This window comes from Dermacentor silvarum, chromosome 5, assembly GCF_013339745.2.
Source record: "Dermacentor silvarum isolate Dsil-2018 chromosome 5, BIME_Dsil_1.4, whole genome shotgun sequence".
NCBI classification, from domain to species: Eukaryota; Metazoa; Arthropoda; class Arachnida; order Ixodida; family Ixodidae; genus Dermacentor; species Dermacentor silvarum.
In genome coordinates, this window is record NC_051158.1 from 184653009 (window position 1) to 184672237 (window position 19229).

Genomic DNA, 19229 nt, shown 5'->3' on the forward strand with positions numbered 1-19229 from the left:
AGGGCATTATTCCTCAAGTGCAGCTGAAGAGACCTCGCCCACTGAGTTGCACCAACATGTCACCGTCTGCAAGGAGCACGAACGCAATGCGAAAACTTTATCGCTCTCAGTTCGCTTTGCTTTTCGGTCAAAATTGCATTTTGTTTTCTCTTCGCTTTTTGATGACTTGTCCCGGGACGACTTTCTGGCACTGTTGTATATGTTACCTTATTTTTCGAATGCAGGATGAGCAGTCATTTATTCTTGAATTTTGATGGGCTGGTTAAATGAAGCTTAGCGAGCGATGAATGAATTTTCAATCACACGGCTTCATATTTTCCTGATCCAGTGCCAGTTACCACACTTTCTGGTGTATAAGACGCTTTTTTTTTCAGAATTTTTCGGCGGTGCGTGTTATAGAACAGTGCGACCTTATGTATGTTTTTTTCCCGGAAAAACTGTTGTCAAGATCACATTCGTTGTTATGGCCACGCGAAGCTCACTGGCTTACTTAATTGCTACGGGTTCTGTGCGCGCTATCAAGATGGCGGGTACGTTCTTCTCAAGATAGAGTTCCCGAGCGCCGTGCGAGAAGGACAGAGCAGCAACGCAGGCGGCGGCAGGCCGACCGCGAGTCGGCCGACCCCGAATTCGTCGCATCTGCAGATCGCCGTCAAGATACGGTGCACGCCGCTGCGCAAACTATGCAGTTGCACCGAGAGTACAAGCAGCCCCCCCCCCCTCCCACCCGGGCTGCCTTTCCGCTCTCCTCCCTTTTGCGCGATTCGGCTCACTGTCGTACGTTTTCACTCGCACATGCAGCAGGGACAATGTTATCGCCCTTGGACTTTATACGGAACATCGCGGCAACCACGATGGCAAAAATGCGCCTGGAGTGGAAATATATGGCACCCCATGCGCTTGCGCGTGACCCGCGTTCATGGAGTGAAACGTCACTGTGACTTTTTAAAATCACTTACCGAAAGAACAGGTGTGTCTTATACACGTCTTGTTATTGTTTTTTCGGAAAAACTGCCGTTTTGAGGGGGGTGCGTCTTATACAAAGGTGCGACTGATAGAACAGAAAACGGTAATGTTATTGCACTTATATTATCATAAATAATATTATAACAAACTGTCATATGTAAGAGGCCGCCTGCGGCGCGAAAAAGAAGAAGAGCACGTGAAGCACGGTGTTCAGAACGGCACGAGCCCTAGAGGCGCGTGAGCCGAGGCGTGATCGGGGGATGAACAGCGCTGTCGGGGGATTATCGACGTGGCTCCGGGCCAGGAAGGTCGCATCGCCAGCTCCGCTCTGGCGACGGGAGACTTGGGGATCTGGCTAAGTCCGTGACGTTGGCCGTCCAAGGTGTGCCCGTCGACCTCGGCAAGTTCGAGCGAGGCTCCTGGACTGGCTGCAGCCTCTCACGGCAGGACCGGGCACCCCAGAGAGGATCTCCCTTCTGCGGCAGACCGGCACGTTCGATTCTCCGCGGGACGCCACGTCGCACTCATGAAGAAGTTGCGACGCATCCCGATGCTAGGCTTATCCAGGTGGGCCTAAGCAACGCCGAGCGCCGTCACGGAAGTATTACTGACGAGCTCATCACCGACGAAGTACCGGCGAGCTCACCACCGATAAAGAGACAACGTGACGACTACAAGGCGACTAACTACACCATCAACGAGAGCACCGACCGCTGGGGAAAAAGAGCCGACAAGCCGGAACACACATTCAACGACGGGTGCAGCAAGGTGACTCTTTGTAGCGTTTCAGGCGTGCGTCTCAGCAACGCCTCCTATAAAGACAATTCCTGGAACGTCGCTCTTTTGCCGGGTGTTGTGACCTGGCGCCGTGCGAGAGCGCTCACCTACCTACGGCCTGGTCACGTGAGACCATCAGCGTAGCCAATGGCGTAGCCGGGAGCAACCGGCAGCGCGCTGTCTGCCGGCGTCCCTGGAAAAAAAACGCCGGCGTAGGTTTCAGCGCCGCTGACGCCGCGCAGAAATTTGCAGCTCTCCAGCAAATTTTTGTGCTAAAAAAAACTTACCAGCGACAAAAAGCCCCGTAAGGTGATCCGCATGATCTCAAAACAGCTATAAAGAAACCACTTGAGTGTCATCGTCTGCATATAACAGCGGTGACCACGCGCGGTTGGCAAGGTGTCGTCTGCTCGCGACAAGCCAGCTGCTCGGCTCCCGGCCACCGCGCGCCGGCATGTTTACAAGGATCGCCCATCAGGGGCGCTCGCCTACCTACGGGTGGGGGAGAGAAAAATCCGAGGGTAGAGCAGCAACTTCGCGGTTCATTTTCCAGGCATTGTCTTTATAGGAGGCGTTAGTCTCAGCAATAAGACAGGGTTGCCTGACTTTGAAGGATAGACGCTACATACATGCATAGGCGCAAATGAGAACTTGTGTTTGATATATTAGACTTAGTTTGCATCTTTGTTAGTATTGTTCCCGCAGTATGTTTTAGTGTGCTTGATTTTTAGTTTTAGTTTTGATGTTGCGTGTTATTAAAAAATCTCTTTGCTGTGTCGCCATCAGTCTTCCTTCTCCATCTCTTCTAACACTGTGGGGGTCTTCCCCAACCCGTAGCGCGTGTAATCGCAGCTACGTAGGGTTCGGGAGAATAAGGCAACCAGCGAGTCAACTCAACAACGTTTATTGCTGTCAGCAATAAAACACACTTGTAGAGGGAAGTCCGCTCTGTATAATAACTAATAAAATAGGCTTGCCTCGTCGCGTGTGGTAGTCACGCGAACGAGGTCACTCACGGCTTTCAGCAGGTAAAAATCCGTCCAGGCAGAAGGTCAAGCGAGGTCAGAGAGAGCGGGGGTCTCTCGGTCGCGCTCTTTTATGCCTTTTTGCCTTTCCGCGAGGGGAGTGTCCTCCTCGCCCGCCGGATGCTTTCCCTCTTCCCGCGCGGCACGCGCGTCGCGAGAGGCGAGCGAGAACCGGGAGAGGGCAAAGTGCATTTCTCCCGTGTTCGCCCGGCTCCCGCAGCGCGCGGTGTGCGCGCACGAGATGTCCACCCGGCTGCTGTCGCGGGCGCTCCGTGCGCCGGCGACGGGCGAGCGACCCGCGGGAGAAGGTGGCAGCGTGTGCTCCCTCACATCCTCCCCCCCTTAAGAAGGCCCCCGTACGTTGAGGCTGGCACCTAGGGACGTCCGTTTGCCTGAGTACCCGCCGAGGTTGGCGACCGAGGAAGCGTTGTGGTGATGTAGCCCTCAGCTGGCGGACACTTGATGCCGACTCGGAGGCGGCTGGTCAGCTGCACTGCTCGGGCTTGCGAGGCGGGATCGTTGTCGGGGCTCGAAGGTGGCTCTCAGTGCTGCGCCCTAGGTGTCGGCTGCGCTGGAGGGGTGGTCGTCTGCCGGCCGCCGGATTGCGGTTCGTGCGGCTCCAAGGCCGGCGTAGCGCCGTCAGTACTGCAAGGGCGTCAGTTGTTCCAGCGCGTACTGCAGGCAATTCGCACGGCCGTATCTCGTCTTGCTCTGCTCCTGGAAATTATTATCAGCAACTGCATAGCAAACTGCACGGAACGGCACTGTGATCAGCAGCATAGTTGGCCGTATCCGGGGACACCATCGACGTCTGTTGCGAAGGGAATGTTCGCAAGCATCATCACCAATTCGAGTCGCAGCACAGGATAATCACCGCACTGGCCCTCACAGCAGTCTTTGGTGAAACCGCACACCCACGCGTCGAGCGTTCACGCCACATTCCCGTCGTGGCCTTGACGACTCGTCATCCATACTCGGCGCTCCATGGTCACTAGACGTTCGCTTCCCCGGCAGGAACTACCAAGGTGCCAGCCCGGCGCGGCTGTATGCTCACGCGGTACGCAACGTCACCCGGACTTACGAATGTTCCTCGCAGTCGTCGGGTTACGCAACTAGCAGTCAGATTACCTTCGCCTGCTACGCAAATTGTAGCGCGGCTGCGGGCTCGCCGTTCTGTTCTGACTGCTCTCTCTCACCGATCGCGGTTGAGGGAGGGCCTGATCGTCATCCCACTGCTCATCACGCGGCACGTAGCGTTTCAGGTCGCATACGTGTACCGGTCCGCCGATCGGCTTTCCTTTCTTGTTCTCGAGCCGGTAAACAAGCGAGGAAACCTTCTCTCTCACTAGATACGGCCCGGTCCACTTCGGCGCCAGCGAGGCAGCGAACTGTTTGGTAGCATCGCTGAGAACATGCTGGCGTCGAAGCACCAGATCGCCCACTTCGTAGTGGACGTTCCGATGCGAGCGGTCGTACTGCGCCTTCTGCTGTGCCCTTGCAGTGCGAAGATTACAGCGTGCTTTATGTAAAGCTTCCGTCATCTTGGCACGTAGATGCGTCGCGTATTCAGCTCGTGCTGACGGCGCGACTGGCATTCCGCTGCGATCCGCGAGAACCCTATCCATCGGATTCGGCAGCTCTCTCCCCAGGTTGAGAGAAGAAGGCGCATACCCAGTCGAGCGGTTCACTGTCGATCGCAATGCAAACCCGATCTCTGGAAGGTAGGTATCCCAGTCCTTATGCCTTTCAGAGAACGCGACAAGCATGTGCTTGATGTTGCGATTGACTCGTTCAGTGGGGTTCGACTGGGCATGGTAGGTTGTCGTTTTCTTATGCTTAATGCCAAGTGCGGCGCATGAGTCAACGAACACCTTTGCAGTGAAGTAGGACGCATTGTCCGTTATCAACTGTTCCGGAAAACCAAACCTGGTAAAAACCTCCATCAACTTATCCATGATCACCCGTGCCGTCAGTTTTCGTAGGGGGAAAAGTTCTACCCATTTACTGAAGTGATCCGTGACCACCAGCAAGAATTTGTTCCTGCTCGGTGTTGTGGGATACGGTCCCATGATGTCACATGCCGCGATTTGCCAGGGAGTCTGGCTGTCGATAGGCTGCATGAAGCCGGGCGGTCGTCCGCCTCGGGGCTTCACGCTTTGGCACACATGACACGATCGGGCGTAGCGAATCACGTCCCGTTTCATGCCTGGCCAGGTAGCGAAGCGACACAACTTAACGTAAGTCTTGGGGCCGCTCGCGTGCCCAGCAATGCACGAGTCATGAAAGTAGCGTAGCAATGCTCCTCTCAACGCGCGCGGTATCACCACCTTAAACGCCTCACTTGTGTCGTTCTCGGAGGGAATATACCTCAGCAGGACGCCGTCGGAATTCAGCAGATAGGAATCCAGCGCGCTCACAGCATTACCAGCTGTTCCTGAGCGCTCCGCACCGACAGCAATACCAGCTGCCTCCATGTGCGCGGCGGCCGCGCCGCCCGGCTCTCGGAGCCCGTCGAGCACTTTTCGACAAAACGGATCCTTCTGCTGAGCCTCGAACAGCTCCTTTCTGCTGAAGACAACTCCTGCGGAACCGACAACATCTACGTGGTTCACGCTCTCGCCCAGGACCGATGGTTGTTCCGCGTCCCTTACTCGGGCTACGGCCAGGGTTTCTCCCTCGCCTCGGACTGGCGCTCGCGAAAGTGCGTCCGCTGCGGCATTGCTTTTTCCTTTGCGGTAGCGCACGGTGAAGTCGTAACGCTGCAGCAGCAGTGCCCAACGCGCCAGGCGACCACTCGGCTCACTCAAGCGCCTCAACCAAGTGAGAGCCATGTGGTCAGTCTCAATCGTGAATGCCACTCCGTCGACATAATAGTCAAACTTTCGCAGAGCGAAAACTATCGCGAGACACTCCTTCTCTGTCACCGAGTAGTTCCTTTCCGCCGGCGTCAACGAACGGCTCGCGAACGCAACCGGTCGGAGAATGCCTCCGTGCTCCTGAAGCAAAATTGCACCTAGACCCAGGTCGCTTGCGTCTGTTTGAATCACAAACTCCCTGTTCAAGTCGGGCAGCTGCAACTCTGCCGTGTCAGCGAGCACCTTTGTGAGGCCGCGCAGTGCCGCCTCCTGCTCTGGACCCCAAGTCCAACGCTCGTCTTTCCTCAAGAGCTTCGTTAAAGGCGCTTGCACTGCCGCGCAGTCTGGAATGAATTGGCGATAAAAGTTCACCAATCCCAGAAAGCGTCTCAGTTCGCCGATATCTTTCGGCGACGGGTAGCTCAGTATAGCCTCGAGCTTATCCTCACTCGGCAGAATGCGGCCGTTGTCCAACGTGAATCCCAACAGCGTTATTCTGTTCGCAGCTATCTGAGCTTTACTCGGGTTCAACGTGATACCCGCGGACCTCAGCCTGTCTAGGACGTCTCTCAAGTGTCGCAAGTGCTCGTCGAATGTTTTCGAATAAACCACTATGTCGTCGAGATATGCGAGAGCATGTTGCCACTTCGCATCTCCTAGAACTCGGTCCATCAACCTCTGATAAGTAGCGGGAGCTCCGACTAAGCCAAAAGACATTCTTTTGAACTGAAAGAGCCCGCGGTGACAAGTGAAAGCGGTTTTCTCTTTGTCCGCTCGTCCATTTCGACCTGAAAATATCCCCGACTAGCATCGAGCGTCGTAAAGTACTTCGCCCCGCCTAGGTTAGATACTAAAGAGGAAATGGAGGGTAGAGGGTACGCATCCTTCTTCGTAACCTCATTCAGCCTGCGGTAGTCTACACAAAGGCGATAAGTATCGTCCTTCTTCGGGACTAGAACTACCGGGAAGCCCCATGGGCTGTTCGACCTTTCCACAACGCCTGTGTCGATGAGTTCGTCTAAGGCGCTGTCAAGTGCTTTCCGTTTAGTCAAGCTTATCGGCCGAGGATTACATTTCCACGGCGCAGCGTCACCCGTGTCTATCCTGTGCCTGACTAACGTAGTGAGGCCCGGCCGGTCCGTGAAAATCGCGTCGTATTCGTACAACAGCGACGACAGTCGTGCCCTTTCTCTCTCCGGCAGGCTGTTGACCTCTGACAAAAGTGGGTGCGCTGCCCCTTGCAACGTCGCGGCACAATGTTGTGCCACCGTCTCTCCGTTGCTTTGATCGTCTTTACCGATCACGGTTTGCTCGCTCGGCTGCGGCTGGGTGTGGCCCGCTCGCGCCGCCCCCGGAGACTGGCGTGTCGCCGCAGGCACGGGCGCTTTTGCGAAACGCTTCAAAACACCCGTTCCGTTCTCTCGGTAACCTCCGCTGGCGATGTCTATCAAAATACCCGACTTGGCGAGAAAGTCTCGACCTAAAATAACAGGCACTGACAGACCGGAAGATGTACGAGGCGTTGTCGCCTGACGCGTCTCTCCCAGCGAATAACTAGTCTAGCTGCACCGCTCGATTGTGCTGTGCCAGAAGCAAGGCGGAAAGTGATGTCACTATCTCTTAAGCGGATATTGTTCTCGCGGAGATGCTGCAACACCTCGTCACCAAATAAAGAAGCGCTTGCCCCAGTATCCAATAATGCGGCAAACTTCTTTCGGGCTATCGTTAGCTCGATGAATGGCGCCTGCGAGTCCGCGACATCTCCTACGCGACAAGCCAAAGGCGCAAGTACATCGAAATCTCCAGTTGTGTTCGAGATCGCCGCCCGGGACCCAAGGTGGATCACCGGCGGCCTCGCCCGTTTCCCGAACCACGTGCTCGACCTTGGCCCGGCGTGCTTGCGCAGTCACGGGCGATGTGCCCCAGTCCGCCGCATTGGTAGCAACGGCCACCAAAGCCTCGGTGGCGTGGGCGCCCGTCGCTCCAATCCGGCGGGCCGTAGCTTCCACGCTCGGTGGTCGGCATGTGCCGCTCCTCTGTTCTCGCATTAGTCGCAAGTTCCTGCCGCGGCGCACTGCGTGCCGCGTTATGCTGTGCTGTTTTCAGCGCGTAGGCGTACGGGTCCAAGGCGCGGTCTGATAATTCCCAACCACGCTGGACCTGCTCGTCGGCGAACGATGCCGACGCGTCGACCCTCGGGGAATGTGAAGCGATCCCGCCGCCGTTCCACGCGCAGCGAGGCTCGAGTGACAGCGCGGCGGGTGGAGGCGGACGGTATGCTCGCGCCGCGAGGATGTCCCCTTGGATGCGCTTTGCTTCGGTGGCGAGCTCGTCTAAGTCTCGGTACCTACATCCCCTGAAGTAGGCCGCGAAAGTCGGGTGCGCTTGCCGTGTGACGCGCTCGACTTTATCGGCGTCGGTGGCGAGAGGGCTTGCGAGACGATAAAGTTCGTCCATCGCTCGAACATACTCCAGCAGGGACTCGTCCGGATGCTGGGTACGCAACTCCAACTCTCTCCTCAAACGCCACTCGTAGTTGGCCGGAAGAAATTCCTCGCGGAAGTTCGCGCGGAACTCTTCTACTGTGCGGGCTCTGTGTCCGGCCAGTCGGAACCAACGAGCCGCCTGTTCAGTCAGTGAAGCAGGGACCACGCGCGCGAGAAGTTCGGCGTCTGAAAGCCCTGTTGCTTGCTGATAATACTGCAGACGGTCGAGGTACTCGTTTGCACTAGTGCGATCGTGGTACCCACTATAGGTAGGCATGTCTACCTTAATTCGTGGTCGCTCGCTCTGCGACGGGGCCCGCATGGTGTTCTGCAGGGCGCCGGCTAAGCTCTGCATGACTTGCAGCGCATTCTGCAGCATTATTTCGCTTGACGGAATACTACCGCCCGAAGGTTCGGACGCATCCGCAGCTTGCGTCGAACTATTTAGAGGCATAGGTGGCTCTGAGTCCGCGGGACGACGCGGCGAGGTGTTAGGCGTGTTAGGCCTACTCTCAGGCCTAAACCCTGCCAACGTGGCGTTTCCGCGATCCCGACTGTTCCACGTGAAACACTCAAAATCAAAGCTACCGGTTTGTTCGGAAGCTGCCGCCGCGTTAGCACTAGGCCTCTGATTATCTGCCGCGACCTCCGACAACATGAACAAATCTGGAAAGTCAGACAAGCCCGTCGCCATTGTTTACTGCAACTTCAGTAGTCCCAGCTCCAAAAAACAGAAAAGAAAACTCGCCGTGTTGCCGAATTCGAACCACGTTGGTAGCGCCAAGTGTGGGGGTCTTCCCCAACCCGTAGCGCGTGTAATCGCAGCTACGTAGGGTTCGGGCGAATAAGGCAACCAGCGAGTCAACTCAACAACGTTTATTGCTGTCAGCAATAAAACACACTTGTAGAGGGAAGTCCGCTCTGTATAACAACTAATAAAATAGGCTTGCCTCGTCGCGTGTGGTAGTCACGCGAACGAGGTCACTCACGGCTTTCAGCAGGTAAAAATCCGTCCAGGCAGAAGGTCAAGCGAGGTCAGAGAGAGCGGGGGTCTCTCGGTCGCGCTCTTTTATGCCTTTTTGCCTTTCCGCGAGGGGAGTGTCCTCCTCGCCCGCCGGATGCTTTCCCTCTTCCCGCGCGGCACGCGCGTCGCGAGAGGCGAGCGAGAACCGGGAGAGGGCAAAGTGCATTTCTCCCGTGTTCGCCCGGCTCCCGCAGCGCGCGGTGTGCGCGCACGAGATGTCCACCCGGCTGCTGTCGCGGGCGCTCCGTGCGCCGGCGACGGGCGAGCACCCGCGGGAGAAGGTGGCAGCGTGTGCTCCCCCACAACACCCGCACGCCCCCGAGATCGGTGACAAAAAACGTCACACAAACCTCCACCCAAGGGAACTGAGCATCAGTGGCAAAGTTGCTCCACTATAGATCTCTTTAGCTTCACCTTGTGCGCCAGAGTGAAAGTGGGACAAGGCAGACCGACGGGCGAGAAGTGAAACAAACGATAGGGTGAGGAAAGTACTGCCAACCGAGCCAGCACTGGTCTCTCGCTCCATTCTGTGGGGATTGAGGGAGGTGCCGGTGCCATTGGGCGGGCTCTGCCATCCCTCGCCATCGTTCCCCGCTGGCCTCCTTCTCCGCCCGCGCCGCCTAACCGGTTCCCGCGGTGGCGCTGCGCACGCGGCGGTTGGCGGTGAGGGCGGGGCGCTGACGTCACTACGCGGCCGGTTGTTGGCTGCTAGCGGTAGAGCGTGCCTCGGGACTTCTCTCCGGGACCAGCGCACGGTACGTTCATGCTTTCCTCTCGTCCGCCGACACCTTTGTGACTAGGACTGAGCTCGCGCACGGTGCCTTTGCCCGTGCGGGGAGCGCGTACTTTGTGCTGATCCTTTCCCGACGCTAAGCCGACGAGCGGTGCCATTAGTGCTCGCGCGAGGTCGTACCCCGCCGAGCCGCACTTCCGAAAGCCTAAGCCGAAGGATATTGCCCGTGCTCTCGCGAGTTGACCCATTGGTTATTGCCAGAGCAAGTAGCATAGCCGCCGGGACTTTTCCTAGCGGCGTGTCCCAGCTTGAGCCTGTGCTCTCGCCGCGACGTGCTATAGGCGCCTGTTATTGTATTTTCGCCCTGGTGCGGGACCCCTTTGGCTCCCCTCCGCACGGGCGTTTGTGCAGTGCTGGTGCCGACGGTTTCAGTAAACGGTTTCCGTCAACTCAGGGCCTTATTGTGTTTTTGCGTGCGTCGCTCGGTAGCTCCTTGCGGCCTCTCAGCTCGCGCGCGAGCGGTGCTGGAGGCGACGGCTGACGCGGCCCTGTGGCTCGCTAAGCTCGAACCCGCGGTGGTTGGTCTCCTATGAGACACCAAGAACCCACACTGGCGCCCAACGCGGATTCAAAGGCTCATTAAGCCTTTGTCTGTGCTTAGCCGAGTCAATACGCCTTAGCGAATTGGACTCGCCGCGTTATGTCTGCTAGGCGTAGTGACCTTTGTCCTTTGTTAGTGCTAGCAGACGCCGCGTTGCTCGAGAACGGGGCCAGGGCCCCCCTTGAGCAGCGCACTCCTGCACCCTCGCTTGTAACGACCCCCTGTGGGGACGGCAACGTGAGGCACTACGTACCAGCTCCCTTTGGAGCAGTAGCGTTGTTTGAAAACGGGGCCAGAGCCCTCTCCGAACAGTGCACACGGGCACATTCGTCTGCCACGGCTCCCTTTGGAATGCCAAGCAGTGCGATGTCGCAGCGCTCCCGATCATTGACTCCTTCGGGAGTAAACGGAGCGCAGCGCGGAAATGGGGCCTTAGCCCTCTCCGACTTTTGCCCGTTGGCTGCTTCTCAATTGAACAGCCAAAACCAGTGGTATGCCGTGGCCCCCTGTGGGGAACCTTCAATCACGGCGACCACGAATTCCGCTCATACGTCTCCCTTTGGAGTACACTCGGTGGCGCCCAGTGGCACACCGATCGAGCACACACGTGTTGTATCGACACTGGCTACTTCTCAAATGAACAGCCAAAACCAGTGGTATGCCGCGGCCCCCTGTGGGGAACCTTCAATCACGGCGACCACGAATTCCGCTCATACGTCTCCCTTAGGAGTACACTCGGTGGCGCCCAGTGGCACACCGATCGAGCACACACCTGTTGTATCGACACTGGCTGCTTCTCAATTGAACAGCCAAAACCAGTGGTATGCCGCGGCCCCCTGTGGGGAACCTTCAATCACGGCGACCACGAATTCCGCTCATACTCCCTTTGGAGTACACTCGGTGGCGCCCAGTGGCACACCGATCGAGCACACACCTGTTGTATCGACACTGGCTGCTTCTCAATTGAACAGCCAAAACCAGTGGTATGCCGCGGCCCCCTGTGGGGAACCTTCAATCACGGCGACCACGAATTCCGCTCATACGTCTCCCTTTGGAGTACACTCGGTGGCGCCCAGTGGCACACCGATCGAGCACACACGTGTTGTATCGACACTGGCTACTTCTCAATTGAACAGCCAAAACCAGTGGTATGCCGCGGCCCCCTGTGGGGAACCTTCAATCACGGCGACCACGAATTCCGCTCATACGTCTCCCTTTGGAGTACACTCGGTGGCGCCCAGTGGCACAGCGATCGAGCACACACCTGTTGTATCGACACTGGCTGCTTCTCAATTGAACAGCCAAAACCAGTGGTATGCCGCGGCCCCCTGTGGGGAACCTTCAATCACGGCGACCACGAATTCCACTCATACGTCTCCCTTTGGAGTACACTCGGTGGCGCCCAGTGGCACACCGATCGAGCACACACCTGTTGTATCGACACTGGCTGCTTCTCAATTGAACAGCCAAAACCAGTGGTATGCCGCGGCCCCCTGTGGGGAACCTTCAATCACGGCGACCACGAATTCCGCTCATACGTCTCCCTCTGGAGTAAACTCGGGGGCGCCCAGTGGCACACCAATCGAGCACGCGCCTGTTTTGTCAACGCTGGCTGCTTCTCAATTGAACAGCCAAAACCAGTGGTATGCCGCGGCCCCCTGTGGGGAACCTTCAATCACGGCGACCACGAATTCCGCTCATACGTCTCTCTTTGGAGTACATTCGGTGGCGCCCAGTGGCACACCGATCGAGCACGCGCCTGTTTTGTCAATGCTGGCTGCAAGCGGCCTAAGCAATTCACGTATAGCTGCCTCAAGTGGCAGCTGTGAACGACAGCAGGTGCACCCCGCTAGGAGCCCTTTTTGCTCTGGGGACGGCGGTGTGCCGGCCGGTATCCCTGTGGAAACCGCGCCACTGATCGAGCTGGACGTCAGTTCATCCTTGCTCGATCGCGCCGCTAACGCGCCAACGGCTCCCTTTGGAGCAGGCGCACAGACGCTGTTGCATAACGCCGCCGAAATGATCCAGGCGCTCTCTGGGGCAGTTAAAACGCTGTCGGCTGTTCCGAAATGCGCTCACCCCGCTGTACGGTTGGCAGTCCCGACCTACAGCGGATACGGTGACCTGCTCAGTGCCAGGGACTACTGTTACTCCCTCGCACGCTACCAGAGAGCTCTGGGTTTGAACGATCAGGATGTACTCAGACGCGTCGTCTCTGTTGCACTCACTGACTCGGCGGCTAGGTGGTACAGGCTTTCCGGACACCGTGCAACAACCCTCGAGGAGTTCCGCGCGGCATTCCTGCGTGAATTCCTACCCGCTGACTACGAGAGTAGGATGCGGCGAGAGCTTGGGCTAGGTACACAGGCTCCTGATGAGTCGCTTCAGGAGTACGTACGGGTGATGGAAGACCTTTTCTTAGTCGCCGAGCCCAATGCCTCGAACGAGGAACGCGTCGAACGGGTGATCAGGCAGGCACATCCGACCTTTTCGGCGTACCTGCGCGGCGGCCGCTTCCGAAATCTGGAGGAATTAGCCGCCGAGGCAAAGCGCATTCAAGGCGACATTATCGCCGCGCGCGCTTATCGCCCACCGCCGCCCGCCAGCGAGGCCCTTGAGCCGAGCTGCGCGTGGAGAGGGCCTGAGCCCTTTCCCCAACGGCAACAACCCGGCCAAGCTGCCTTTGCGGCTGCAAGCGGATGTGTTTGGGAGCTGAGAGCGCGCGCTCTCGACCCCTACACGCACGGGAAGCGGGCAGCCTGTGCTGCGCCACCGACCGAAACGCATGCGCAGGGACGCTTTTCGACCCAGCGCATCGCGGAGGGAAACGCTCGTTATCGGCCCATTGGCCAAGCGGCGAGCCGACCCCGGCAGGGAGCGGAGGCTGCTCCGCCTCGGGAAAGATACCGCGGCGGAGTAAGCTGTTTTCGCTGCCAACAACGAGGGCACATTGCAAGGGATTGCACCGCGCCCCGGTCTCCTGGGAGGCCGGGAAACGGGATAGCAGGTCGCTCGCGAAGGCACGAGTGACCGAACCTTTGCTTGTTCCCTCGGCGTACCGAGCAGGTTGTGTTGCTGGTACGCACGCGCCGTTTATTCCGGTGACCATTGCCGGCCGCGAATTTTCGGCGCTGCTGGACACGGGCACAAGTGCTTCGTTGTTCGGCGAACAGGTTTTGTCCCACTTGCAAAAGCACGCAGTGCGCTTGCGGGACTGCCGAACAACATTCAATCTTGCGAAAGGCGTAGCCCATTCGGCTGGCGCCGCAAGGCTGACTGTCAGGTGGGGAGAGCGAATGAGACGCACGCGTTTCGTTCATCTCCCAGGGCTCAGTGTTCCTGTGATTCTCGGCAGGGACTTTCTCCTTAAAACTGGGATCGTTGTGGACATTGCGAATGGCGGCTATCGCGACGGTCAGTTCACGTTGCTAAAGCCGTTCATCAGCCCGCCGGCGTCCGATTCTGCCTGTGCAAATGAGGCATCCGAGTCGTGTCGCGCGCCGAGTTCAGGGGCAAGCCCCCGAGCTTCGCGCTCGCCCGCTCATGGTCCCCTTTGGGATCGAGAGGCACGGCACGAACCGTGTCGCGCGCAGAATTCAGGGGCAAGCCCCTGCGCTATGCGCTTGTCGACTCACAATCCCCAGTGGGATAGAGCGACACGGCACGAAGAGGCACTACGTCTAAGTGCTAACGTGGTAGCTGACGCGCTATCTCGTGCCCCATTGTCCACCCAGAGCTTTTCTCCAGGTGCAACAGCCGCTGCCGGTGCCTTAGCGCCAGCTAGCGTTGGGGGCGAAACGAGCGGAGAGAGAGGCGAGTCCGCAAGCGGGCAAACCTGTTTCTCCGCGCTCCAGGCAAGCAGCGCGCCGGAAAGCGTGCGTGCGGCGGAGCTTCTCGAAAGCGAACCCATGACGCCGATGGCTGCAGTCTTGAGTGGGGACGAGACCAACCTCCCCTTTGGGAGAATTGGAATCGCTTTCAGCAGGCAAGAGCTACTGAAGGCCCAGCAAATTGATCCGTTTTGTCGCGGAGTGAGCGACAGTCTCAGGGAGACGGAGCGCCGAGACGCTGCTGGTAGTGCGGCGGGCGCAGGGGGGCCGGAAACAGCGTGTGTCGCTGAGTCCCCCGCGGATTTATATTTGCTGGATCATGATGGGCTCCTGCTGAAATACATAGCCACCGATGATGACGCTGTGGACCCGTTTAAGGTGGTTATCCCCAAAAGTCTGAGAAGCGCACTGTTGCGATGTTCTCATGACGAACCCTTGGCCGGTCATTTGAGTGGCTCTAAAGTTTTTGCGAAACTAAGCCAAACTGTGACCTGGCCTGGCATAAAGCGTGACATTTTTCGCTATTGCCGTTCCTGCCACGTCTGTCAAATGGTGAAATCAAGGGCTGGCAAGCCGCCCGGACTGATGAAACCAATCGACAGTGAGCGTCCGTGGCAAGTGGCCACCTGCGATCTTATGGGGCCTTTCCCCAGGAGCAAGCAGGGATTCACACACCTGATGGTAGTTGTTGATCATTTTTCTAAATGGGTGGAACTGTTTCCGCTTCGTAAAGTGACAGCGCGAGCGGTGCTGGAAAGGCTACAGGAAGTGTTTTGTCGGTTCGGCTTTCCGAAAAGACTCATTACGGACAATGCGTCCTATTTCACCGCTCGGGTGTTTGGTGCTACGTGCCGTTCCCTGGGAATTAATCACTGCACCACTTCGCCCTACCATCCCCAGTCCAATTTGACGGAGAGACTCAATAGAACTCTTAAACCAATGTTAGCGGTCTTTGCCGAATGTCAAAAGGATTGGGCAGACCACTTGAGTGAGCTCGCGTTCGCAGTCCGAACCTCCAAGAATCGCTCACCCGCCTTCCTCAATTTTGGAAGGGAGTTGGCTAATCCGGTGACCAGTGTCATGCAATGCCAGCTCGGGGACGAGGAAGCGCCGGCAGACTGTCCTGCTTACGCTTCAGCACTTCAGGACAGGCTTTGTCGGGCTCTCTGTAGAGCAAGGCAGAGTTTGGCGTCGGCCAGGGCCCAGCAGAAGGCTCAATACGACCGGAAGCATCGCCATCTTTCATTTAAGGTAGGTGATCTCGTCCTGAAGCGCAACCACGCTCTTAGCGATGCGACCAAGGGGTTCTCAGCCTCGCTCGCTCCTAAGTGGCTTGGTCCGTACCGAGTGGAGAAAGTTTGGTCTCCACTCGCGTACTTGCTGAAGGATCCCTCTTCGGGAAAACTCAGCCGTGCCCATATCGCCAACCTGAAGGCCTTTGCGTCACGGTCCGACGAGCTTGCGCCAGTGCCCAGTGGCATTGCGCGCAAGCAACGGGGCACACCCGGAGCAACGGACCGCATTCGGACCACGCACCGGTACAATCTGAGGAAGCGGTCACCTGTGTGATTTCGCGCCGGACGACGGACTTTTCCGCAACCGAAGGCCCTCAGTAAAATGCGTAGCCTCAGTAGGCTAGCTTCTTTGCAGCCAGTGCACGAAAAGAAGCTAGTCCCAGCCCAGCGTATTGCAAGTGTGTTTATGTAGTGTTTTAACAGTGTGCATTTTTTCCCCATTTTTTTAAGTACGCACGCTGAGTGTATTTGTTTTTGTTTTTTTGAAAGTGTGTTTAATTTTCGCGTGTACAGCCTTATAGTTTAATTCATTACGTGTTTTTTTTCTTCTACGTAGATGGTGAAGATTTTTCTTTTCTTTTCTTTTTCCTTTTTTTTCTTTGCCGAGAAGGGGGTTGTTGATTTGCGCGGTCGTCAGGCCCGGTGGTGGACAATGGTCCCATTGACTCGTCGGTGTGAGGGGGACGAAGGATGCTTTGCGCCTTCTATGGCGCGGCGCGTTGTGTACGGCGATGAGCATGGCGGTGTTTGGGAGTGTTGCGCAGCTTGGAGAAAACCGCAAGGAGTGTGTGTGCGTGCGCGTGCGTGCGTGGTGGCTGTTGCTCTTCGAAGCAACCAGAAGTCGCACCAACTGCAGCATCGGATCGTCGTGGACACTGAAGGCGGACGGGGTCACTGACCCTCTGACGACAGACCGAGAGCCCGGCTCTCTGCGGTCGCCACCGCTGTGCAAACACCTTGCAGCCACGGTTGTGGCTGCCCCTTTCATCTTGGCTCCGGCGGCGTGGCCAGCTGACCCGGCAGTGTCCTGCCCCATCCGGCTGGAGTTCGGGATCGCCACCACCACGAAAGCAACAACTCCGATCTACCAATGGTGAGCCCGTTCCTGCTATCAAGACTGCCCTCGAGACTCCTACGTCTTCGGCCACCGCCCCTAGCCACAGAACTTTACGCGCCGTTTCCCCTTCGCACCTTGGACACTGTCCCGCGCCAGCGGCCGACTATTTTTGTTAATATTTCTTCCCCCTCTCGTGGCATTTTTTTTTTGTATTATAGAGCGTAGCAGTCTAATTTTTTTTTCCACGATCCTTGTATATAATTATTATTATTGTAGTGCATGAAAGTGTTTTTTTTTTTATATGTCGGAACGCGGTGTTTTAAGAGTACTTGCTGGGCTGAGGTTAGCATTTAGCTTGTGCATGAAAGACTCAATTGTCTTTGGTGCATAAGCCCCTACTAGCTGTTTCGCCAGGCTGGTAGGGGGGCATTTAAGGAGAGGAGGATGTGGGGATTGAGGGACGCGCCGGTGCCATTGCGCGGGCTCTGCCATCCCTCGCCATCGTTCCCCGCTGGCCTCCTTCTCCGCCCGCGCCGCCTAACCGGTTCCCGCGGTGGCGCTGCGCACGCGGCGGTTGGCGGTGAGGGCGGGGCGCTGACGTCACTACGCGGCCGGTTGTCGGCTGCTAGCGGTAGAGCGTGCCTCGGGACTTCTCTCCGGGACCAGCGCACGGTACGTTCATGCTTTCCTCTCGTCCGCCGACACCTTTGTGACTAGGACTGAGCTCGCGCACGGTGCCTTTGCCCGTGTGGGGAGCGCGTACTTTGTGCTGATCCTTTCCCGACGCTAAGCCGACGAGCGGTGCCATTAGTGCTCGCGCGAGGTCGTACCCCGCCGAGCCGCACTTGCCGAAAGCCTAAGCCGAAGGATATTGCCCGTGCTCTCGCGAGTTGACCCATTGGTTATTGCCAGAGCAAGTAGCATAGCAGCCGGGACTTTTCCTAGCGGCATGTCCCAGCTTGAGTCTGTGCTCTCGCCACGACGTGCTATAGGCGCCTGTTATTGTATTTTCGCCCTGGTGCGGGACCCCTTAGGCTCCCCTCTGCGCAGGCGTTTGTGCAGTGCTGGTGCCGACGGTTTCAGTAAACGGTTTCCGTCAACTCAGGGCCTTATTGTGTTTTTGCGTGCGTCGCGCGGTAGCCCCTTGCGGCCTCTGAGCTCGCGCGCGAGCGGTGCTGGAGGCGACGGCTGACGCGGCCCTGTGGCTCGCTAAGCTCGAACCCGCGGTGGTTGGTCTCCTGTGAGACACCAAGAACCCACAATTCGCGGTTTGATGCGGTGAAGCCTTTTATTTTTTTTCACGCATGCCTGCAAAACGGAAACATGTGCACTCGCACCGTCGTATTGTTTCTGAAATGAGGAGTTCGACGCCGATCTACCACAGAAAGGAGGTCGCAATGTCGATATCAGAGTGCATTGCTCATGAAATTCAAGGATTTTCCAGGAAAGAAAAAAATTCCTGGATTTTCAAGGGCCTCCAAAACGCACTTTTCAATTTCAAGATCAAGGGTTTTCAAGGATTTCAAGGACCTGTATGCACCCTGGTTATACCTGGAAACAGTTTCAATAGGCAGCATCGTAAATGCCGTGAAATTCACCGATTATATCTCGGAACTTATAAGTTGGTTCGACTGAAGTAATGGAACTAGCCAGCTCGCATGCTTTGCAATGATGCCATGCAATGATGTGGTGACACAACAGTGCACACGGATAAAGGCGTATACCTGAAGCTTTCCAACCAGGATGCTGGCAACATCAGCTGAATCAAGGTACTGCTGGTACAGCTCCCGTTGATGGTCCGTGAAGCGGCAGAACAGCACCTGCACAACAATTTCTTCACTCAGTTGAGACCACAGACGAAAAATTCCTCACTAGTTGTACAGCATGCCAAAAACCAGAGTGCATTTCACAGAAAATGTTGTGTAGCTGCTTACATTGTGTAGAATATTTTGTATACAGTGGAATCACGATGATACGAATCTCACGGGGTCACAAAAAATATTCGTATTAGCCGAAATTTGTATCATCGAAACGCAATTAAAACTAGCCAAATTAAGGGGGGATGTGGGGATCAGATTGCGAAAATTGCAAAAAAATAAATTTTTGAAAACCACGCGTTTCGGTATCTGCAACGCCTAATCTACGCTGTATCAAAATGGTTTGGCTGAAAACGCACTAAAAGTGCCCGAAAAAGATTAATTCGTCAGTGCGCAGGGTGAGAAAACAGCTTTAAATCGCACAAAATCACCACAGTTCACGGAGACATATCTCGTATTTCCCGCCACCGAGCGCCGCCATCTTGGTATCGTTCAAAAGCTCAAAGTTTCGCCTTCCGCTTCTCAATTCGTCCGTAGTCGCCATCTTGTAACAAACACACAAACACAAAAGAAGCACAGGTCTGCGATAGGTAGTCACACGGGCCCTCCAATGAAAGCGGGCTTCCGACTGGCTGCCGTGCTGAAATGCGTCTCTCCACTGGTTGCTGCTGTGACAGGGGCAAGATGGCAACCGCAGTTGTCTGCTTCGTAAACCACGCCGGCATCTTCACTTGACACGCAGAATTCGGATTATTGAGAGCTC

At 56.7% G+C, this 19229-nt stretch overlaps 1 protein-coding gene across 1 annotated transcript in view; it reads right to left on the reverse strand.

Moving 5' to 3' along the window:
* LOC119454634 (DNA excision repair protein ERCC-6) overlaps positions 1 to 19229 on the reverse strand; it is a 339000-nt gene that overhangs the window by 59628 nt on the left and 260143 nt on the right. The window contains exon 13 of the mRNA XM_049668141.1: positions 18282 to 18469. Coding sequence (XP_049524098.1) covers positions 18282 to 18469 — 188 coding nt within the window. The remainder of the gene's footprint in view (positions 1 to 18281; positions 18470 to 19229) is intronic.